We start from the raw sequence: 24,999 nt of genomic DNA, 5'->3' as shown, positions 1-24,999 counted from the left end.
TCGTGTGAAATAGAATATAAATATAAATATTATATACATATATACCATGCACCTGGGTACACGGGTGACCCACCTGACAAAGGAGCCGCACTTCTCCTTGCAGTGTTGCGGCCTTCATACTAGGCGTGTCAGGCGTGTTCGAATCCCGCTTCATCCTGTCTGTGTAACTTTTGACGCTCTGTCCCCATGCTCGAGGGTTTCCCCAAAGCGGTAAACTAATATGACATGATTCGCTTTGGGCTTTATACCCACATCAAGCTAACACGCCGTGATATGACAGAAATACTGTTTAAAGAGGCTCTGAACTAAACTAACTCACTCACTCATTTCCATGCGCTATGAACCCTGTTAAAATTATTACCAGCAATGTGTGCTCTCTTAATGAGGCGATGAAATGGTCAGGTTAGGTATTAGTTTATTGCATTGATCGAACTCCGACGGCGTAGGTAATGATATTTGCTCATAATATGAATAACTGGATTGTCTAGTCCACACTCGATTATTTACAGGCCGACGTCATATGGAACATTGCCCAAAACAAATAATCATGCTCTGTGAACGTTTGTACATGCACGTATCATGGGTCTGTGGCCTTCTACAAATAAATATGTCTGTCTAAACACTTTATGTTAATAATTACCTCGACTGAACATGGCCTAGATGTTCAGGCGAGTTTGTTATATCTCAGTCATGTGCAAACTTTATATGTTTATCTAAGGTTAAAACGTTCAACATCGCCTTGCTCCGAGTCTCTACTGAAGGATAAATCTATGTATGTTTAGTAATCTTTTCCTTATAATTGGCAAGTCTAGATACGCCGACCATACAAGGACGCCAGTCTTTTATAGGGACAACGTGTTCTTATCATTTATAGTATCTAGAGATTATTATTTAAAATAATAATCATTGCCTTAAAATATTTTGAAAATCTACTTTAAACCCATTGCATTGATTTCGCCCCGCGGTTTTAGACTCACTGCGTATCTGCTGAATTCGTCTTCGCAACTCAGACGGAAGTACCGTATTTGATGTCTTATAACGTCCGGGTGTACGGGGTTTTACGATTCGAATGGGCTTGTAACCATGGGTATTAATGTATAAAATTAATTTCTAAAATCCTTGATCAAGATACCACGTAGATCTATCATGTCCGTTAATATCGTAATAATTATTTTTGTAATTAAATACATTTTTTATCTGATTGAGATTACCAGTTTACTCACGTCAGAAAATATTAATATATATATAAATGAGGTGGAATTAAGTCGCAATAGCCCTTAATTATTTCGTTAACAGAATTCCCTACCTGCGTCTATTTTGCATGCAGACATTTGAAACAGATCGTTATAACCGTCAGTACGTTATATCCGTGTCGGTTATAACCATGCTCTACTGAAGCTTAAGTCTCGTTAATCTAAAATGGAAAAGGGAATTTTAATCATCGCACGTCAACAACAAAAAAGCGCCTGGGCGATTACTCCACTGAATACGGTATGACGGGCAGGGTCTCCAGCCGCGATGGCGTGTTGGGCGTCGCCCTAACAACACAACTGGAAATTTCATCTGACAAAAAATAACAGTTACACAGCGTCACGTGATCAGAAAATATGCCGTAGAGCGAAGACCGGGGGGCTAGGCTATCAGTTGACGAGAGTTTATAGCGTGGGAGAAGGGACCGTTCAATAGTTAACAAGGGGAATAGGATCGCCAGGTCGTCGTCAGTCCGAAAGTTTAGGTGCCTAGTTTACTGTAGACGGAGCCTGGCTTGGTGTGAGAGTCACTTGAAGGTAAGCAAGCCTTCTTTATGCAGTCATCATTTATTCACATATCGTCCTTCGTATTTCATGATAGTTCCAATGTAAACTTGTTAGATTCACTTTTGCTGGTATTTAAAAACAAAACAATCTTTTGACACATATTTATTCCTGCGAAAGTGAACTGACGCCCATTAAATCGAACCCGTGAAGATCCTGGTCAGAATAGGTCTTCAGCAACCCATGCTTGCCGTAAAACGTGACTATGCTTGTCGTAAGAGGCGACTATGCTTGTCGTAAGAGGCGACCAACGGGATCGGTTGGTCAGGCTCGCTGACTTGGTTGATGCATGTCTTCGTATCCCAACTGCATGGATCAATGCTCATGATATCAATCACTGGATTTTCAGGTCCAGACTCGATTATGTACAGACCGCCATCATATAGCTGGAATAATGCTGAATGCGGTGTTTAACAACAAACAAACAAACAAACGGAATATATAGGTGGTGTGAATGGGGCTTAACGGCGCATTGTAGATTAGTTCACTCATATTGCGACATGTATATATACGCGCGCGTGCGTGCGTGCGTGCGTGCGTGCGTGCGTGTGTTTGTGGCTAATTGTACGAGGGGGGACTTATGCCACTTTATAGTACTCGCTCCTAGATATACTATTTCGAAGTTTAATATGAATACCCAACACTGATACCGTATACTGTCTCCGCACCGCCGGTCCTTGTTTCATCTCCCTGATGCCGGACGCCAGGAAGGGAAACAACAAGAAGCGTCTATTTACGTCTTTTGGTGTGACGCTGCCGTGGATTGAACCCCGGACCTTCCACTCGCCGGGCAGACGCTCTTTCTACTAAACATATATTCATGATCAGGAAGTATTATACACTAACATAACAATATAATATATCCATGTTATTCGTATCTCAATTGCGTGGATCGATGCTCCTGATGTCAATCACTGGATTGTCTTGTCAAGACTATTTACAGATTATTTACAGACCGCCGTCATGTAGCTGGTATATCGCTGAGTATGGCGTTAAACAACAAACAGAATATTGAAAAATGTGAGAACAATCCGACATTTAGTATGACAACGGACCCGGTCATAATTGTATGAAATCTTTATGATATCAGTCGGTATGCTTTCGTGATGAAACCATGTGTATTGCCATGGAATGCTAGATATTACTGTTCATAAATCATAAATAACTGTATAGATGCTTATATATATATACTACTAAAAAAAAGATCACCCGATTCTTTCATATTACTGTAGTTAATCTGCCATGACTTCTTTTGAGTAGCATGTAATAAAAAATCACTACGTTGTATAAACATTAACCTACGCACCGAAATCACAGAGTCCAACGTCCAGTATTATCTTGAAGTGCCATGTCCTTCAACTTCAGCTTCATATAGTCGTTATCTCAGTTTTCCACTCTGCATGCTTCATCACTTCAGGCTCTTAAAAATTACCGTAATGAGATCCATGAAAATCGTTGAAAGCAAAGTACAGGCTTTGAGAAAATATGCCCGTGTTGATTTTACTTGTAACGATGTTTGTAATTGGTGATGTTGTTCAACAGTTTACAGCAGTACCCTGTACTTCTTTTTTTTAAGCCGCCTTGCGATAACTCATTATTGTGTCGAATATCACAGCCCGTTCTTTATCAGACAACACGTCAAATACCTCGTCGCGTACCCCGACAGAGCAAACCTCAAACCAGGAACTACTTCTTGAAATGTTATCCAGAATATGTCCTGGCAATCTAACCTTTCGATGCATCAGTACGTGGGTATGGTTTTACGCTTTTAGCAGTTTTCAGGCAATATCACAAGTGGAGACACCAGAAATGGGCTTCACACATTGTACCCATATGGGGAATCGAACCCGGGTCTTCGGCGTGACAACCGAACGCTTTAACCACTAGGCTACCCCACCGCGTCCCCTTTTTGAGTACATGACTGACACGTAATAACTATTTACCCTTTATCCTGTGGGGGGCTTCTCGACCTTACTTCCCACGTTTGGCTTTACAATCCCAATGCCGTGTGTTTTATGCAGCGTACAAAAAAATAAGTGTCAATGAAATATTTCAGTAAACACCAGAATCAATAATGGAGTTTTTTGTCTTTATACAGAAGTAAATTCCGTTTAAAAAAAGTATACACCCATGTTTGATGGTGGATTAAAATGAAACAAACAGAAAATGTTTTTTCGATGGTGATGTATTTTATACGGGTGTCTAGTTATGTCTTGGACCTTACAGTGTTTCGGCGACTGTTTTCAGCCTAGTAACGTTTGGATAACGTTTATAATATTTTGGTCAAATCCAATTTTCGAGTCTTTGCTTTCTTTTCCCCGGCAGATTAGATTCGACTCATGTCGCACATGTAACGCACAAGCTTCTTGTTGAAACCAGCTGCAGGCATAAAATTAAATCTTTATTAACTCAGATGTAATTGTACATATTAGTTCTGTCTTCTTTATCAAAACAAAAAAAACCACATTTTTATTACTCGAAATAATAATTTACCGAAATATTGCCTGCATACCAACGCCCTTCCTTTAATTTTGGAAATATTAAAGTGAAACATAATATCTCGAAAACAACATTGTGCCTATTCGTTTATTTATTAATCAGATCTTTATTTAGAGGTAGCGAGAACTTTAAAACTCGAAGCATGGTGTACATTTCGGAATAATTCAATAGAGTCAACACGAGGCAGGGGTTCAGGCGGTGCTAGTCGACATTTACTTGACATGGTTGAGGTCGAGCCTAGACAGAGGTGATGTGTGTCGATGATCGCATACTGTCTATAATAAGTTGCTGGATGAATGGACCTGTTATTATGTACACTATGTCCCACCCTTTAGGTGGAGCCGAAGCATATGGTAAGCACAATGGAGATTGCTTTTAGCACAGTATACTTATGATTATGAAATTTATTTCGTCGTTTAGATTTTTAAGTGGCGGCGAAATGACATCACTACAGGGCGCGTCACACACCTGGGGGTCACTGCTATGTCGCGATGTCTGTGGGTGGGTACCTTGCAAGTACTCTGGGGGAATTGGTGAGGCGTGGGTGGTTTTGTTTTGTTTATTTGTTGTTTAACGCCGCACTCTGCAATATTCCTGCTATAGACTGGCCCAGACAATCCAGTGATTGACATCATGAGCATCGATCTACATGTAAGCAATTGGGATACAATGACATCCATCAACCAAGTCAGCGAGCTTGACCACCTGATCCTGTTAGTCGCCTCTTACGACAAGCGTAGTCGTATGAGGTGACTAACGGGATCAAGTGGTCAGGCTCGCTGACTTGGTTGATGCATGTCATTGTATCCCAATTGCGTGGATCGATGCTATATCGATGATCGGATATCGTTCAATGACCATCAAATAGCCAATTCCCTTCCACTGACCTGACCACCCTATGCCGTTAGTCGCCTCATACGACAAGCATAGTCGCCTTTTACGGCAAGCCTGGATGCTGAAGACCTATTCTACCCCGGATGTTCACGGGTGAGACGTTGGTGGTGCCAGGATTATGAACTACGACCTGCTCCGTTTGATGACTTTTCCCTCTTCTTCTTTTGACACTGAATAGTTTTGTAGCACTGAAGCTGGAACTTGATACTTTTATACCTTAGTTTCATGCATGACGTCATCATTTCAGGCACGTGCAAGCAGCAGAGCCCGGATGAAGCCATCATGTCGCGTCTTAAAGTTGCATTTGGTGAGAGAAAAGTCGCAATGACCATTGTTTCTTACACTTACACGTGCATGCACATTAACACCTACTTTGGGGCATCCGTGTTAAACTGCAGCATGGTATCTCCGGACTCTTGACTCCGGACTCCGGTCACACACGTGAATGTACGTCGCTATATGAGTGAAATAATCTTAAACGCGACGTTAAGTTCTTTTCACCTCACCTATTTACCGGTGCACGAGTGAGTGAGTGAGTATGGTTTTACGCCTCATTTAGCAATATTCCAGCAACATCACGGCGGGGGACACCAGAAATGGGCTTCACACATTGTCGGGAATCGAACCCGGGTCTTCGGCGTGACGAGCGAACGCTTTAACCACTAGGCTACCCGACCGCCCATACCGGTGCACGAACACATATGGGAACGCGCTCATTGACTTGTACCTGTACACTTACATTGACCTGTTTGATTACACGAGTAAGCGTACGCAACATGGCGGAAATTATGCCTACGTGACTTCAACATGATTTACTCACAAACGAGTAAATGTAAATGTACAATAATGTGGCAAACTATAGCATGAAATGTTCACCTGCTGCAGAAAACGATAACAGGTTAAATAAACGAGCATTTGATGGATTTCTAATTCTATAGTATGCATGAACATACTTTAATCCTTCAATATCACACATCCTTTTCCATTAGGACATTGAATCCACCCCAAAGACTCGAATGGGTTGTAGCAGGTCATTTTCTGAGGGTGGCCACTCCCCTTTCTTTACATCTGATGAGGTTTTGTATGCGCATTTCCTGCCATGATAACATAATGGTTGTTAAATTAAAAGTATTAATAATGGCTTACATATAGTGTACATACACTGAAGTTACAAAGGACCAAAGAGGAAACACACATACACACACTGAAGTTACAAAGGGCCCAAGTGTAAACACACACACACTCTCTCTCTCTCGCTCTCTCTCTCTCTCTCTCTCTCTCTCTTCTCTCTCTCTCTCTCTCTCACACACACACACACACTAACACAATTTTTAAAATCTGGATCTGCTCCTGCATTTAACAAAAAAATATTGTTTAAAAAGGTTGACTATACAAGAGTTTAGTTATACATTTTTACTACCTTTAAGAAGTCATTTCGTGTTTTTAAAACGGATTTCAACATTTTGATTCCACAAACGGTTAATGCAGCGAATACAGATTTCCTAATTGCAATTACCTTCAATGTTTGTTTGAAAGGTTCGTCAAGGACTATCACTTATACAGTTTTCAGTGGTATTACTTGGTTTCGCGTGTGCTGTTGGCTTACTCTTTATCGGGGAGGCAAGAAGAACCACAAGCAGACACGTTAAGAAGCTGAGTATGTAGAATTAGTAAAATAAACTGCCGGGCAAAAGAAAGTATACCCTTAAAAAATACCTTTTACTAAAATATTACGAGGCTGAAACAGTCGCATGTAAATGCTAATTTAACACAATTATGATCCCCGTATCAAAAAGATCCCCATCGAATAACTACTAAGTATTTCTTGTTTGTTTCATAATTAGCAGCCATCAACCATGGGTGTTTACTTTCTTTTGCCCTGGAGTGTATATTGAAGATGTTTGCTGGTCTTTGTTATGAATAAAAAGAATTCGAAGTAATTTATTTCTACAAACACATAATATTTCATCTAACAGTCCAATTGAAATCAAAGAAGTCTAGTTTGCATTGTATTGGCGCACTTGGTAACTACGTATACAGGGCCAAATTTTGATTTTACTTGAGCATATACGTGCAGGCACATAGGGAACTCCTTCACTGTTCATAGTTTCTCATAAAAGTATGATTAATAGTATATAGTGTTTCAAATATTATTTGTTTGTTGTACGCTGCACAATATTCCAGCTTTTTGACGGCGGACTGTATATATTCGTATATGGACCAGACAATCCAGTGATTGACATCATGAGCATCGATCAGAGCAATTGGGATACGATGACATGCATCAATCAAGTCAGCGAGCCTGACCACCCGATCCCGATTGTCGCCTCTTACGACAAGCATCGGTTCCTGAAGACCTATTCTACCCCGGATCTTCACGGGTCTGTTTCAAATAAGTCAAACAGATATGGGTGCAACGTTTATCTTTAAAAACACCCTGATTTAGTGTGTTCTTTTTTCACATATCGGTAAAAACTTGCTCATTTACGTATTTGACTCAATGTCTAATCTGCAGCGATATTTCATTCATGACGTCAGATAGTGCTATGACATCACGAAGATACAATGCAATGACGTCATAGTATACAGAACGTTGCGGCACTTCTCTCATTCATGTCATAAATTAATTCCCAAGTTGTTTGATATCCATATCGGCGATACTTGACTTTCCTTTCATCTTTAGAACACCCAAAAGTTTGAGTTGTACAGTGTTCACAAAACCATACCTTAGTGAAATTAGAAATGTTCAACTTCTCTGTGTCAACCACTTCATGTACGATATACACTACATCTCAAAAGTAGATTACCTCCTGTTTCGAGACGAACGACCTCTCCATCCGGGTGGTGCGTGATGGGTTGCATGACCTTCACGTGACGACCCGTTGTTTCGTGAACAGGATATGTGGTTGTCCCTCGCCGTGATATTGCTGGAATATTATTAAAAGCAGCATAAAACTATACTCACTGACTCATGCGTGAAGAACATGCGAACACCGAGTGTTGTCGCTGTCATTCTAGTCGGTAGGTGTAGATTCTTGAATTTGAAGTGAAGGGGAACTGGTTCTTATGGCAGATACGAATACCGCTTAGTTAAATGCATTAGGTGAATTACATTTGAGTTGTACTGTACATTGAATAATGTACATATTATTCTAGGTATGTTTACTTAAGGTGAAATGCGCAAACCAATTTGTATTAAAGTCTCGCCAGATATTACTTTGTATTTTTAGAACCCAAGTATCGACATGGGCCTGGTCCGACCTTCAGGCATGACATGGAGAAGTTAGATGGTAAATATATTCAAATATTTCCTTGACATTTTATACCAATTTATTATATACTGGGTATACGGGTGCCCCTTTTTGCCGAAGATGCCGCACTTCGCTGTACAGAGTGTGCCAGGATCCAGTGATCATGTATATATATATCACAGATTCATCCTGATTATGACCCTTGTTTTATCACTAAAATCAGATCTTAGTTCTCGCTACCTCTAAATAAAGATCTGAGGACATCCCATTACGCGTCACGTCAGAACGACCTTTCATCCGACCAATCAGAACGTCGCTTACCAGATGTGTTTTCTGATAATGCAACCTCGAAATTGATAAGTATTGTGAACGACAGTTACAGGCCTGAATCCGTATCTTCCACAGTTCGTGGGAAGTACTGCAATACAATCTCGATCATCTATCAGACATTCCAGGATGTTCTTTTGTTCAATTTTTTTATCCGTATTTTTCCAAGCCTGGAAGGGAAGTCGTCATTTTTAAACAAGTACCGTGTATCTCGAGAAAACCGCTTTCTGATAATGGTTAATGTCGAATTTTTGTTGGTTGTTTAATTAGTCGGTAAACGTTCGCGAAGGGTCATTCTGACGTGACGTGTAATGGGATGTCCTCAGATCTTTGCTTAGATCTGATTCTAATGAGCATGTGTCTACGTAGGGGCAAACCATTGAATATTCTGTGTTGCGCTGTTTGAAAAAAACATTTGTACAAGAAAATTCTGAAAAAGTATTTATCACAAGTTTTATCCAAACATAGCTCGCCAGACATACTGAATAATGTGAACAAAATAATTTCGAACAAAATTGTGTATCTCAGAGCAATGACCGAAAGATAATAATGCCGTATTCCAACACAAATTTAAGAAGACCTGAGGAACAGATTAAATTTTCTTCATGAAATGCTTGCGTTTTCACTGATTTTCAATGTTATTATAGACAGGCAGCTTGTGGCCGAAATCGATGTGGAGGACGACGTCAATCAGTTAGTTGACATATTCCGGCAAAAAGTAGCAAGTAAGATTCCATTATTTTGTTAATTCACTGTGAACAGATAGGAGCCATTACTATATTTTATTCTATAAACAGACGCGTTAAGTAATAATAGCGATAAACAAGCCATGGAACTGTCTCATAGGCATATGTTAAAAGCATTATGAAATGGTGATTATACCAGGTGATCTCGAAAAGGTGAGCGTCGTCCGCCCCATCGGTGGTACCTGTTTCAAAAAGGCGACACAACCATTTCCATATTCACACAAAAAATCTCTGCTAAAAGCGTAGTCGACTGTCCGATTCCGTCTATATCATGGGCTTGTGTTTAAGAATCACTACAAATTGTGATGACACCAGATGTTCGCGAAGATATGAGCGTATCATGCCCCACCGGTAGCACCCGTCACAAACACACGCAAAGGCAAGTCAGTTGTTTACTTGAAGAACACGGGAACATGTGGTGCAAAAATAGGGAATCCCATTCCATGGATGGATGTTCATGATGTCAATCACTGGATTGTCTTGTCCAGAGACTATTATACACGGACGCCGTTATATAGCTGGAATATGCTGAAATGGGCGTTAAACAAACACAGATACAAAACACACGATGGCACAGCTTTCGCTGTTATATTCAAGCTATTGTGGTTGACTGATAGAAAACACTAAGTCAAGTGAACGCAGTCTTGCAAATGTCCGTATGTCAGATTTAGTAAACAAACATAATAACGAGAAATTTATGTTTACCTACACTGCTATCACTGATCAATAAATGTTTAACACAATTTTAAATCAATAAATAAAACATTGAGATTCACTATTCATACCCTTTCAGCGCTGAAGCAGCAGAATATTTGGTCAGAGTTGCCGCCCTTTTCACGGTGCACAGGCAAGGAAAAGAAAGCATGTAAGCTTAATGTAATTTCGAATCCAGGATTATCGGCATAAAATACAGACAATTACGAACGTCTTGATCAGTACACACTGAGTGAGTGAGTGAATGAGTTGGATTTAACGCCGCTTTTAACAGTATTCCAGTTTATCACGGCGTGTCAGCTTAATGTGGGAGGAAAGCCCGAAGTGATGCAGGTCTTAGACGTTAACCACTTCGTTGAAACCCACGAGTACGGGTATGGTGCTGACAAACCTAGAAACATAATCGGGGCGAACCGGGATTCGAACCCACAATCATAGGTTTCTGGCTCGCCAAGGGACGCAGCTCTGCACAGCGAATCACCCGTGCCCCCAGTATACAATGAAGATATCCAAGTGCCTGCTGTTATTGAACGTCAATGTCAAGTTTATGTAAATAACAACGTAACCATCGTCGTGGTGTACATGTATGTGATAGAACGTCTGCCCGGAGAGCATCTCCGTGGTGTATTTGATAGAACGTCTGCCCGGAGAGCTCCTCCGTAGTGTATTTGATAGAACGTCTGCCCGGAGACCATCTCCGTGGTGTATTTGATAGAACGTCTGCCCGGAGACCACCTCCGTGGTGTATTTGATAGAACGTCTGCCCGGAGAGCATCTCCGTAGTGTATATGATAGAACGTCTGCCCGGAGACCATCTCCGTGGTGTATTTGATAGAACGTCTGCCCGGAGACCACCTCCGTGGTGTATTTAATAGAACGTCTGCCCGGAGAGCATCCCCGTGGTGTATTTGATAGAACGTCTGCCCGGAGAGCTCCTCCGTAGTGTATTTGATAGAACGTCTCCCCGGAGAGCTCCTCCGTAGTGTATTTGATAGAACGTCTGCCCGGAGACCACCTCCGTGGTGTATTTGATAGAACGTCTACCCGGAGACCACCTCCGTGGTGTATTTGATAGAACGTCTGCCTGGAGACCACCTCCGTGGTGTATTTGATGGAACGTCTACCCGGAGATCATCTCCGTGGTGTATTTGATAAAACGTCTGCCCGGAGACCACCTCCGTGGTGTATTTGATAGAACGTCTGCCCGGAGACCACCTCCGTGGTGTATTTGATAGAACGTCTGCCCGGAGACCACCTCCGTGGTGTATTTGATAGAACGTCTGCCCGGAGACCACCTCCGTGGTGTATTTGATAATACGTCTGCCTGGAGACCACCTCCGTGGTGTATTTGATAGAACGTCTGCCTGGAGACCATCTCCGTGGTGTATTTGATAGAACGTCTGCCCGGAGACCACCTCCGTGGTATATTTGATAATACGTCTGCCTGGAGACCACCTCCGTAGTGTATTTGATAGAACGTCTGCCTGGAGACCATCTCCGTGGTGTATTTGATAGAACGTCTGCCCGGAGACCACCTCCGTGGTATATTTGATAGAACGTCTGCCCAGAGACCACCTCCGTGGTGTATTTGATAGAACGTCTGCCCGGAGACCACCTCCGTGGTGTATTTGATAATACGTCTGCCCGGAGACCACCTCCGTGGTATATTTGATAATACGTCTGCCCGGAGACCATCTCCGTGGTGTATTTGATAGAACGTCTGCCTGGAGACCACCTCCGTGGTGTATTTGATAATACGTCTGCCCGGAGACCACCTCCGTGGTGTATTTGATAGAACGTCTGCCCGGAGACCACCTCCGTGGTATATTTGTTAGAACGTCTGCCCAGAGACCACCTCCGTGGTGTATTTGATAGAACGTCTGCCCGGAGACCACCTCCGTGGTGTATTTGATAGAACGTCTGCCCGGAGACCACCTCCGTGGTGTATTTGATAGAACGTCTGCCCGGAGACCACCTCCGTGGTGTATTTGATACAACGTCTGCCCGGAGACCACCTCCGTGGTGTATTTGATACAACGTCTGCCCGGAGAGCATCTCCGTGGTATATTTGATAGAACGTCTGCCCGACACCGACTCAATAGTTTATTTTACAGAGCGTTTGCCCGGAGAGCCGACTATAGGTGGTACCTTTGCAGCGTCGTACCAACCGACGTTACGAGATGGTACTTATTGTTACCCTGCCTGGCGCTCAGGCACACACACATGCACCCACTCCTCCCCTTATTTGTTTATGATTTTTGCGCTGGGAGGTGTGTTCCAAAAATGATCACCTCTTTAACTTGATATAACATGTTTGGCAGTAAAGGGTGCCAGGCTTGACATAGTCCTTAGCACTCTATTACTGTCGCACTGACGATTAAAATAGAACGGGTAGTCAGACCTGGTTCATACGTTGCTGAGGCCCTCGATCGATTTTTTAAAGTCATAAAATACATAACAATAGCAGACATGAAGCAAAATACACAACCTGCACGTGCCTTACTACTTCTCCGCTGTTTGCTGCAGCACTAAGTGGATTTTTATGAACGTTTCAGTGGACATGTGCAATGACACAGCTGCCTGCAAACACCCACTTCCGGCGGCTGACAGCCAAGAAAACATCCGCAATATTCTTACACCTGTAACCAAACTCAAAGAGGGGGCACTGGGAAGGATAAAGGATGTTTTCAACATACAGGAGAGGAGGAAATATGCTTTTGTCACGGCAGCGTCAGCGGATCACTTTGATGAATCCCAGGAGATGATCATGACTCTGGACAAATACATTTTCCCTCATTTGAGCAACTACTCCTTCTATTATTACGACATGGGGCTGAACAGAAGTCAGGTCAAACTGGTAAGCTATGACTTTATGATAGTATCAATGATATAAATACACGCAGTAGCAGCTAAGTTCATCAGTAGTAATATCATTAGTAGTATAAGGTAAACATAATAATAAACAGCATTGGCGGACATAGTAGTAGTAGTAGTAGTAGTAGTAGTAGTAGTAGTAGTAGTAGTGGATATAAGAGTAGTATTCCTTTATCCCTCATTTTATCCAAAATATTTAGTAGTAGGGGTGGTGGTTGATATTCTCAATATCCCATAAGCACTTAAGACAACTATATATAAAGACATAAGCAGATACGACAGCTTCTGTTATATAACTATGTCTATTGTTATTTCAACTATGTTGCAGCTTCAGAAATATGGAAGGGCTGAAATAAAACGCTACCCGTTTGATTTGCTGCCTGATCGGTTTTCCTACTTGAAGTGTTACTCGTGGAAGCCCTTGGTGATACAGGTACAGTAAAGGAAATTAATCAGTTTTAGGCACCCACCATCTGCACTCGCTCACGCACATGCATACACACAGGCAAACGCAAACAAGTGCATCAATGATGCTTGTAAAACACGTGTGTTACGCAGTCCCACAAAGGTTTTGTCTGAGTTTGCCCGCTGCCCGACTTTCATTTGTAACCACGTGGTTTTCGCACATATCAAAAGTCAAGGTCATATTCTCAAGTTTATAGCCTAAGTAGTGTTCAACTCGGAAATGATTTACTTCAGATCAGTTATCATTGGTAATGTCTTCCCGAGGGCGGGGGCCGATGTTAGAAAGTATATTGTCTTATTCACTATGATTAACCTGAAGATCCGGGTTACTTGACCTTCAGCGATCCTAGCTTGTCACAAGGCGACTAAGGGGATCGCATGGTCAGGCTAGCTGATTTGGGTGATGCATGTCATCGTATCCAAATTGCTTGGATCAGTGCTCATGAGTTCAATCACTGGATTGTCTGGTGTAGCTGGACTATTGCTGAATGCGGCGTTAAGCAACCAACAAACTACACGATTAGCATGCTTCAAAATCGGGAAAAGTGTATTTGGGAATGAATATCCATCTCAGTCAATTATTCCTACATTGTCAAAAACTTGTTCCTAGTGTGATACCCAGTTGGACAGGTTGAACAGCTTTGTGCATCTGTACGCCTTTAAACCCCTCCTACTCACTTATCCATTCATAAATAATTATTACGTATTATTATTTTCAGGCTCATTTTGACAATGCGGAGTACACATTTTGGTTGGACGCCTCTGGACGGTTCGACAAGGGCAACCTGCGTGAAATGTTCGACATGCTGAAAGAAACAGGTGTGCTTTTGTCACCATGGCCAAAATATCCTTTTGCACAACATTGTTCAAAGCACATGTTTTCCTACTTCAACACTGAACCATGCCACTTTTCAGTTTATCACGAATCTGAAGCCAATGTGATAATGCTACACAACCAGCCATTCACAAGACGTCTTATAATGGACCCGTGGGTGTCCTGCGCAGTGGACCCAAACTGTTTGTGTCATCCAGGCGCAACCAAATTGTACTTTTGTTCATTCGGCACCAGGAAGTATGGGAAATGTCACCGGTATGACCAATCAGCCCTCAATTTGATTCTTCTACAGATGTTCAGAAGGAATATAGATTCTATACAATATAAGAAAAAGAAATACGCACATGTCTCCCGAAAAATAGGACAATTGTACCTCAGTGAAACGTACAATAAAGTGTTATGATATCACTGTGTCTGTACGCTAACACGTGGTTATTTGAATGTGGATACCTCAGCATGCTTGTGTACGCGCAAGAGAGAGTGCATAATTGTGTGTGTTTGTTGTTGAACGAGACACTCAAAAATATTTCTTTATGGACCAGACGAAAGGGTGATGGTTGTAAACAAGTATCAATGTCATCGGTGCAGGGGGCACGGGTGGCCCAGTCGTCTAAGGCGCCGCGATTCGCTGTGCAGAGTTGCGTCCCTTGGGCACGCCAGAAACTTATGATTGTGGGTTCGAATCCCGGTTCGCCCCGATTATGTTTCTAGGTTTGTTGGCACCATACCCGTGCTCGTGGGTTTCACCGATGTGGTAAACGTCTGAGACCTGCATCACTTCGGGCTTTCCTCCCACATTAAGATGACATGCCGTGATATAACTGGAAAACTGTTAACAGAGGCGTTAAAACCCAACTCACTCACTCACTCACTCACGCACTCACGCATCGGTGTACGATCACACACAATCAAATAAAACTAATATTGATGGTTTATATCAAGATTGGAACAGAGGCACGGTTCAGACCATACACAGAGACGTGCATGTCGGGTTAACTTCGTGAGTCATACCAAAAGACGTTAAAAGATGGTACTTGTTGTTACCCTGCCTGGCGCTCGGCATTAAACTTTGACTGGTCGGCTTGGAGTCCGTATACTGTGTCTGAGTGGGGTGTTCATGTTAAACTGCGACATTTTATCTCAGTGGGCTGGCACTCTAAAATCGGCATTAGTCCGGACAAGTACAGGCACACACACACACACACACACACACACACACACACACACACACACGTGTACGGACCTCTCTATATAAGTGCAGTTATTTTGAACGCGACGTAACACCCCATTTCCCCTCACTTCAGTCTATCATCCTACATGCTAATTAGTACTATGTGTAATCTCAAAAACTCAAAGGATTTTCTTGAAGTCTTGCAATCTCAGAAATGAACCATGTTCAATTTTGTCAAAACATTTAATTTGTACATTACCATCCCACACAAAAAGTCCAAGGAAAACTTCATTCTTTGATCCATGGGGCCTTGCTGCTAAACGTTGTGACCACAGAGGATATTATAGTTCCATCTCTATCTTCAGAGTTTCAAAAATGAAAGCACATGTCATCTGAAGTTTACTGAGAAAATAATACGTCCTCATTGATAACATCTGTGCAAAATTTGGAGGCAACACATTTTGCTATGCATAGCCCAAGAGCACTGTATGACAAGGAAGATTCCTTCAACTTTCAAATTGGTCAACTTTTCCTTTATGTCGAGCACCATTCCAGCAGCTCCAGCCTTTGGGGTACATATTTGCCAACCTTTGAGGTCCAATCAAGCATACAATCAAGAGATGTTTGATGAGGACTACGACATTCAAGGCCTTAGTAATGGTTTTAAAAAGTTCTATAGTGAGCATGGGTTGAACATTTCGCATCGGTGACCAATATAATGTCTGATGCAATTTCCTAATTTGACTTGTACTAATGTTCAAATTTTCAAATTTAATGCTTAGAGCAAAATCGAATGTGCGTAGGGTTGAAACGCACCTTTAACCTTGTTGCGTGCTGTCATAAATATATATGTATTATGGCGTCATCTATAGAACGTCTAGGTAAACGTAAACACAACTCAAAAATTGAGAAATACCCAATGTGCAAACATTATATATAATTTTTGCTAATGTAACGGGGCCCTTTCCATTTAGGTTAAACGAATCAAAAACAATAAATACTATTAATGAAAGTTTCTTGCAAATATATTGACAGGGTGATTTTCTTCCCTTTTCCTGTTCAGTGAAGTAGGATTTTGGAGTGGTTGCAAAGTGCAGCAAACTAAAGACAATGCATGGTTTATTCCTTCTTATTTCATTTGAAGTTAGATATAATCATTATTGTAAAGTCTGATGTGGCAGTGATTTTGATTGTAAGTGACAGTGTTCCCCCTGGTGTGGAGAGCAACGCTGTGAGAACCTGTGTAGAGATGTCGATTCACTGCATGATTCGTAACGCTTCGAGGTTGCACTTTCTAGAAGGATGTCTGTAACTATACATGAGGGAGACGATGTCGATTTGGGGCCTCCTTCTACAACTTGATATGCAACTTACATTTTCTATCACCTTCTTGAAAGTGTAGACCTTTTGGCCTGCTTCTCAACACTGATTCCTAGATCGATTTTTGGTTTGTTGGTTTGTTGTTTAACGCCGCACTCAGCAATATTCTAGCTATATGACGGCGGTCTGTAAATAATCGAGTCTGGACCAGACAATCCAGTGATTAATATAAGCATCGATCCACGCAATTGGGATCGGTGACATGCATCAACCAAGTCAGCGAGTCACCCGATCCCGTTCGTCGCCCTTTACGACAAGCATAGTCGCCTTTTGCGGCAAGCATGGGTTGCTGAAGACCTATTCTACAACGGAATCTTCACGGGTCTAAAAACAGCACCTGCTTCACCCATTCAAGACATTCGATGGTGACAACTGCTTAAGATAGGGTCTGATATTTATTGCTGCCGTCACATATTTGGCACATTGTATTGCCGTTTATTATCGAAAAACTAATCATTTGTTTCATTCCTATTTGTGGATTCTTCATTGATATTGTGGGGTTATTTACTGATTTCTCAATTTAGTTCTGTACATGTCGATTTCTGGATTAACCACTCGTTTCAATTTGGAAATCATCACATAACGAAAGTTAAATATTGAGAAGAGACATCTTTTAGCTTCTAAGCCTATTTAAATAATTGCACAGTGCTTATTTATCAATTATTGTAGAGGTAAAACATGGAGCTGACTGAAATTATTTCTAATGATGTCCGAATAACTAAATATACTTTGTTGTTTCCAAATCCATGGACATACACACATGAATCGTAGAAATGATACACTAGACTGTTTATAAGAAATATGGTTTATGGAGTTCGTATTGAGATTGTAATTATATACATGTGACTCATGCAGTGAAACTCCAACAGCAAGCAATGTGATCATCAGCGTAATACTGTTCTAATTTAAATAATTCCGTTATTGAATTGAGGAAAACATAGGAAGCCATTTCCTTCCCACATTAAGCTGACACGCCGTGATGTAACTGAAATAAGGTTCCTATTGAATTCACTGATTTCAGCATGTTCAATTCAACTAACTGATTTGTCCAATCGACCCGTGAAGATCCAGGGTAGAATAGGTCTTCAGCAACCCATGCTTGCCGTAAAAGGTGACTATGCTTGTAAAAGGCGACTGACGGGATTGGGTGGTCAGGTTCGTTGATGCATGTCATCGTATCCCAATTGCGTCAAGTGATGCTTCTGATGTCAAGAACTGGATTGTCTGGTCCAGATTCAATTATTTACAGACCGCCGCCATACAGTTGGAATATTGCTGAGTACGACGTTAAACAACAAAACAGTAAACAAAAACAGATTGGTCCAAACTGGAACTCATGTTGTCACAAATTTCTTAATGAAGAAGAATTAGACTTTTAATTGTTTTATTACTAAATATCAAGAAGGGGCTTTAACATTGAATACATTCATTCAGTGAGAGTATATCTTATAAGCGATTTTATGAATACCTCAACCAACTTAAATTGAAAATATACATAATGATATCAAAGTAAAAACATCCCATCTGAAAAATAAGTGTTGTGAAAAGGTATCGTTAGAAGATACATCAATATCATCAATCGAATAATAAAGAAATCTGTTACAAAGCTTATAGAGAACTTGGAAAAAAAGCTCCTTCCATGCTTTGCATTTGTACAGTCAGCATTAATGAGATTATTTTCAGTAATATTCGAGCTATTTGACGGCAGCCAGTAAAATAATCGACACAATCAGCACTATTCCAGGTTTATGACGTGTAAAAACTCGCAGTTATGCCAGACAATTCGGTGATCGATTGTGAACAATGATGCACGGCGTCGAGGGACGAAGACACGCAATTAACCAAGTCATCGAGTCTGATCACCCAATACATTTGGTGCCTTCATACAACTAGCATAGGAGGCTTGGTTTATAAATCTAACCCAGAATCCCTGAACAGGCCAGTGGTTGATACTGCGATCAACGATTCAACCATGCCACAAAGCTTGACCCAATCCAAACATACAGACAAGTCACTCGGACCTATTCTAATTCAGAATCCACTTTGGGCATTTGGAAATACTGCACTATGTAGTGAGGAAGTATGTATGCGCCTCTAGTAATATATTAACGACCAAAATGGGAAATATGATAGAAAATGTTGCCATTGGCAAAACTGACTATGAAAAAATCAATATCTAGGAACCTCAATATTTATTCCCTCAGGGTTTGCTACAACAAAATGGATATGAATGATACCCGGAAAGAAAATTATGTTGTGAAAATACAATCCCCCCCAAAATATATGGTCGAACCCCTATACGTATATACCGTGTTTGCTAATGCTAACTGATTGTGATGACCAGTGAGTTGACATATGTAAGCAATGGACCCCGGGCGTGTATCAGCCAACCACCATCCAAGCCAGACATTTATCCAGAACAACAAACGCATTTCCGAGGGATATCTACAACTACATGAAAAAGGTGCTGTGATGACATAAAAAAACTGAGCGAAATGAGGTTTATGTCCGAGTAAGTTGGCAAAATATACGCTATAATAGGTAACTATGCACCTCTCAACTGTAAAAGCCACGCTTGATTGACGCAGCCATAAGAAATTAGGTAAAAGTAAGATTTCATAAGGTACAAGGGGTGCGCAAGCTCAACAAATCCTACACACACACACACACACCCCACCCCCCACACCCCACCCATCCATCCCCCTAACAAATCAATTCCCATTATCACAACCACCACACACACGTTAAAAAATAGAAGTATCGTTAAAGTGAAAAACACTCCAAAATCAACATTATCATTATGCAGTGTATGTGTTTCAAAACATGTGTGCTGTCATGTTCGACTTAATGGTAACACAAGGACACACGGGTTGGTTGACCAAGTGGTGTCGGTGACGCAACTCGCTGTATCTGCACTAGTACACCGCTTGAAGAAATAGATCCTCCCTGACATGACCTTTGGTCCGAGATATAGGGTATGCATGTACTGGCACATTGACGCACATACCGGAACACATACACATCATAGTGATTTATTGTTCAATTCATTGAGGTACAGTCGTCCTTTTTTCCGCGAGACATGTGCGTATTTCTTTTTCTTATATTGTATGGAATCTATATTCCTTCTGAACATCTGTAGAAGAATCAAATTGAGGGCTGATTGGTCATACCGGTGACATTTCCCATACTTCCTGTTGCGAAATGAACACCAGAACATTTTGGTTGCGCCTGGGTGACACAAACAGTTTGGGTCCACTGCGCAGGACACCCACGGGTCCATTATAAGACGTCTTGTGAATGGCTGGTTGTGTAGCATTATCACATTGGCTTCAGATTCGTGATAAACTGAAAAGTGGCATGGTTCAGTGTTGAAGTAGGAAAACATGTGCTTTGAACAATGTTGTGCAAATGGGTATGGCCATGGTGACAAAAGCACACCGGTTACTTTCAGCAAGTCGAACATTTCACGCAGGTTGCCTTTATCGAATCGTGCAGAGGCGTCCATCCAAAATGTGTACTCCGCATTGTCAAAATGAGCCTGAAAGAACAACGATTGACTGATAACTGACAGAAAGGAGTAAGTGAGTGATTGTTTGTTGTTTAGCACCGCACAGCAATATTCCAGCTGTATGAAGGTGGTCTGAAAATAATCCAGTCTGTGCCAGACAAACCAGGTGTTGACATCAGGAGCATCACTTGACGCAGTTGGGATACGATGACATACAAGCAACGACGTTACCATACCTTTTGCCTCTTTGTTTGTGGTTTAACGCCGCACTCAGCAATATTCCAGCTATGTGACGGCGGTCTGAAATAATCGAGTCTGGACCATCAATCCAGTGATTGACATTATAAGCATCCGATCGCAAATGGGATCACCCAATCCCGTTAGTCGCCCCTTACGACAAGCATAGTCACTTTTTACAACGAGCATGGGTTGTTGAAGACCTATTCTACCCAGGATCTTCACGGGTTAGTCACCGTACCTGATCACCCGATCCAGTAAACCGTCAATTACAACCAGCATAAACTGCTGGGGACCAATTCTAAGTCCAAACAGGACCCATGGAAATGATCCTACAAGTGCAGTATATTTTTTAAATGACTCTGTGAGCTAGAATAGGTAAGTTTCGTGTAGATGCATTTGTGCGTGTGCGTGTGCGTGTGCGTGTGCGTGTGCGTTACAGATATCTCTGCGCGCATGTGCAGATATCTAGGTGCGCATAATACCTGTATCACGACGGGTTTCCACGTGTAACACTTCAAGTAGGAAAACCGATCAGGCAGCAAATCAAACGGGTACCGTTTTATCTCGGCCCTTCCATATTTCTGAAGCTGCAACATATACGATAAAAAACGGGTTATATATAAATACTTTAATTTAAGAAGTATAGGAGATAACAGGCCTCCGAGGTTTTGGTTGAAAATGTAAACACGAGGGAGAAGGATTTTCGGGACTCCCGAGTTGTTAACATTTTCAACCTAAACCGAGGGGTTGTATTTTCTCTGGCTTTTAAACGTTCTAAATGCAAGAAATTCCAGACAAAACATCGTGATACCTTACAGTGGAACGATATGTCAGGGTAAAAGCTAATTCGATCGAAGCGTGCGAGAGAAAGACCACACGCAGCAAGCACACATTTGAAGTCATGACATGTAACATTGAACAATAGTTATCACCTGCTCAGTGGGAAAACAGTAGGTTACAAAACTTAACATAATATGTGAGACTGCAGGTTCGATTCCCGTCATCCATAACGAAAATATTTCATGTCTTAGAACATTGGACGTTTGAAACACAAAGTCCAAATTTCATCTACTACTCAAATCATCAGGTCTAACAAGGAAAAAGTAAAACCTCAGACCCGGGATAAGGTCGTACCAGGAAAAAGAAAAACCACGCAAGGAGTTATTACGAGATAGGAATATACCAACAATACAACAGTCAAAAGTGGCTGTAGGTTTAGAAGCTGGGGTATCTGTTTATCCATGTGTAAATACTTGTATTACTTATACTTAGAAGCTGGGGTATCTGCTTGTCCCATATCACTGAATCATAAATTGTGAATAAAACAAGGAGTGAGTGGGTTGGGTTTAACGCCAGTTTGAAACGTATTCACGGCGTGTCAGCTTGATGTGGGAGGAAAGCCCGAAGTGATGCAGGTCTCAGACGTTTACCACTCTGGTGAAACCGACGAGTAGGGATATGGTGCTGCCAATCTAGAAACATAATCGGGCGAACCGGGACTCGAACCAACAATCATAGGTTTCTGACGTGCCTTTCTGCACAGCGAATTGCGGCGCCTGAGACGATTGGGGCCACCCGTCACCAAAAAAATCAATGACTTCATAATAGGACATATGAATTATAAGGTGCTATCTGCGATAACACGCAATCAACGAAATCACCGAGTCTGAGTAACTGACACAGTAAGCCGCCTCTTAGAATGAGTAAAAGATTGCTTGGGTACACGGAATTCCTACGCGAAAGTTAGCGTGTTGATTTTAACGATTCTCGGCTATATATCAGTGATCTGAACGTTGCCGTTGCAGTTTTCATGGAAATAGCTTACCAGTTTGACCTGACTTCTGTTCAGTCCCATGTCGTAATAATAGAAGGAGTAGTTGCTCAAATGAGGGAAAATGTATTTGTCCAGAGTCATGATCATCTCCTGGGATTCATCAAAGTGATCCGCTGACGCTGCCGTGACAAAAGCATATTTCCTCCTCTCCTGTATGTTGAAAACATCCTTTATCCTTCCCAGTGCCCCCTCTTTGAGTTTGGTTACAGGTGTAAGAATATTGCGGATGTTTTCTTGGCTGTCAGCCGCCGGAAGTGGGTGTTTGCAGGCAGCTGTATCATTGCACATGTCCACTGAAAAGAGGCAGGGAGGGTTGTTTTCATGGTCCAAACTTGATTATGTAAGGGCCGTCATACTTTAGCTATAATATTACTTATGGAGAGATAAAGAAGAAATTATTTTAACCTTACATGCTTTCTTTTCCTTGCCTGTACACCGAGGAGAAGGGGGTAACTCTGACCATACCTTCTTCTGTTTCAGAGCTACAACATAGAACGAAATTGGTGAAATAGTTGATCTTTTTGAAACATTCTAGATCTAACATTTAGCAGTGGAACCCAGGTAGGTATCAACGAAACCTACAACTATGTGAAGCCAGCGATTTATCCAGAACAATTATGAGAGTAGAAGGGTGCTGTGACTATATAGAAAAGTGAGTGAAAATGAGGGATATGTCTGTGAAAGGTAGCACAGTAAACTATATAAGCGGTAACTCTGCACCTAGGAAACCGTCGGTTGTAGAAGTGTCATGTAAGTGAAATCCATCATCAGCACCACCACACACCCCTTAAAGGAAAATAGAGGTATCGTTAAAGTGAAAATATTGTTTTTATGCAATGTATGTTATGCATGTCTTAATGATACCAAGAGGACACACGGGAAGATTTGGTTGCCCAAGTGGTGTCAGGTGATGCAATTCCCTCTATCTGCAGCAATGCATCACTTGAAGCAACAGATGTTCCCTGAACATGACCTTTGGTCCAAGATATTGGGTATGCGTTAGCCAAAATGTTAGGAATAATAATAATTAAAAACAAATAGAAGTGTTGGATTAGAACATGATGTACATGAGTATAATAATACACTTTTACTCTGTCTGAAAATGTGCTTTTGGTGGTTATGATATTTTCTCGTTATTAATTAACCGTTTCTTAATTAAAATCGATGAGCTCATGAAATCTTACTTGCTACTTTCTGACGAAACAGGTCCACCAAGAGTGTGACCTCGTCTCTGGAATGGACAAGCTGGTTGTCTGAAATCAAGAGCACATACACATGTGTGTACTCATACGTTATACATGTGCGTACATAATGAAAAAAAACACAAAGTCACTAGGAGGCACGGGTGGCCCTGTCGTCCAAGGCGCCGCGATTCGCTGTGCAGAGTTGCGTCCCTTGGGCAGGCCAGAAACCTATGATTGTGGGTTCGAATCCCGGTTCGCCCCGAATATGCGTCTAGGTTTGTCAGGGCTTTCCTCCCAAATTAAGCTGACACGCTGTGATATGACTGGAATACTGTTAAAAGCGGCGTTAAACCCAACTCACTCACTCACTCATAAGTGTATGAAGTATTATTGAAATGACGTAAACTACTTCCACATTTCTTGGGAAACTCTTGGGAATGACTACATACAGAAGCGTTGTGCGTGACCATTAAGATCCTTTAGATCCCCCCCATACACTTATGAACGTGAGTTTCTTGGACATATGGCCGACCACACGTTCAATGGAAAAGCTGTATGTCGTGTACACTTTACATTCAAAATTATATGTACATAAATATATATGTGTCTGTGTGTCTGTCTGTGCTTGCGTGCGCGCGTGTGTGTATTAAGTGCATATGTATAATGAACTGTAGATAAAACTGGAAATATAGGAGAGCAGTTCGTGTCGCGTGATTAATTTCTGAATGTCACTGGCACCAATTGTGCTCCCCTTTTTGTGGATCTGTTTCTTAATGCATATGAATCGGAATATCTGCTCGGATTGGCAAAGTCACAACAAGGTAATGTGGCCAAGAAGGTTAACTTAAGCTTCAGGTTTATCGATGATTTGATATTGTTCAATAACAATCAAATAGCCAATTCCCTTCCTCTGATTTACCAACCTGAACCTGAAATATAGGAGACCAGTGAGACCGCCTCAACTGTTTCATATTTAGATCTATGTATAAAGATTCAGAGTGACAAAACTCTCCACAAGACCGGGTGACAAGAGGGATGACTTCAACTTTCCAATAGACAACTTTCCTTTCTTGTCTAGCAATATTTCAACAACACCAGCCTTTGGTGTTTAAATTTCGCAACGTTTGAGATAAAATCGAGACTGCTCTTTCTACCAAGATTTCGAAAAGCGTCATTGCTCAGAAGTTGTTTGATCAAGGGTACAACATTCAAGGCATCAGTAAAGCTTTCAAACGTTTTATGTAGACATGTGGAGGACATTTC

At 41.5% G+C, this 24,999-nt stretch overlaps 2 protein-coding genes across 5 annotated transcripts; one reads left to right on the top strand and one right to left on the bottom strand.

Moving 5' to 3' along the window:
- Positions 1-1,382: 1,382 nt before the first annotated feature.
- LOC124151164 lies at positions 1,383-14,832 on the top strand. 4 transcript variants are annotated; one of them, XM_048382973.1, is made up of 9 exons: positions 1,383-1,787; positions 5,455-5,514; positions 6,771-6,864; positions 8,438-8,497; positions 9,433-9,510; positions 10,325-10,396; positions 12,801-13,102; positions 13,448-13,552; positions 14,304-14,832. In XM_048382973.1, the coding sequence occupies exons 2-9, from the start codon at positions 5,479-5,481 to the stop codon at positions 14,820-14,822; spliced, it is 1,266 nt and encodes a 421-aa protein (XP_048238930.1). In that variant the 5' UTR covers positions 1,383-1,787; positions 5,455-5,478; the 3' UTR covers positions 14,823-14,832. The 4 variants fall into 4 exon arrangements, with proteins under 4 accessions (XP_048238930.1, XP_048238931.1, XP_048238929.1 ...); XM_048382974.1 differs by having other exon boundaries at positions 1,385-1,787; positions 6,778-6,864; XM_048382972.1 differs by lacking the exon at positions 1,383-1,787 and having other exon boundaries at positions 5,283-5,514.
- A 5,160-nt stretch (positions 14,833-19,992) lies between these two features.
- Positions 19,993-24,206, bottom strand: LOC125372574. The gene is made up of 6 exons (XM_048382990.1): positions 24,146-24,206; positions 23,737-23,805; positions 22,963-23,034; positions 22,544-22,845; positions 21,201-21,305; positions 19,993-20,508 (listed from the first exon to the last, which is right to left on the bottom strand). Exons 1-6 carry the CDS (start codon positions 24,204-24,206, stop codon positions 19,993-19,995), a joined length of 1,125 nt encoding a protein of 374 aa, XP_048238947.1.
- Positions 24,207-24,999: the final 793 nt, after the last annotated feature.

This window comes from Haliotis rufescens, unplaced genomic scaffold (genome assembly GCF_023055435.1).
Source record: "Haliotis rufescens isolate VD_foot unplaced genomic scaffold, xgHalRufe1.0.p SCAF_43, whole genome shotgun sequence".
NCBI lineage: Eukaryota > Metazoa > Mollusca > Gastropoda > Lepetellida > Haliotidae > Haliotis > Haliotis rufescens.
Note: the sequence above shows the minus strand (reverse complement) of the source record. Positions and strands in the feature narration are given on the sequence as shown.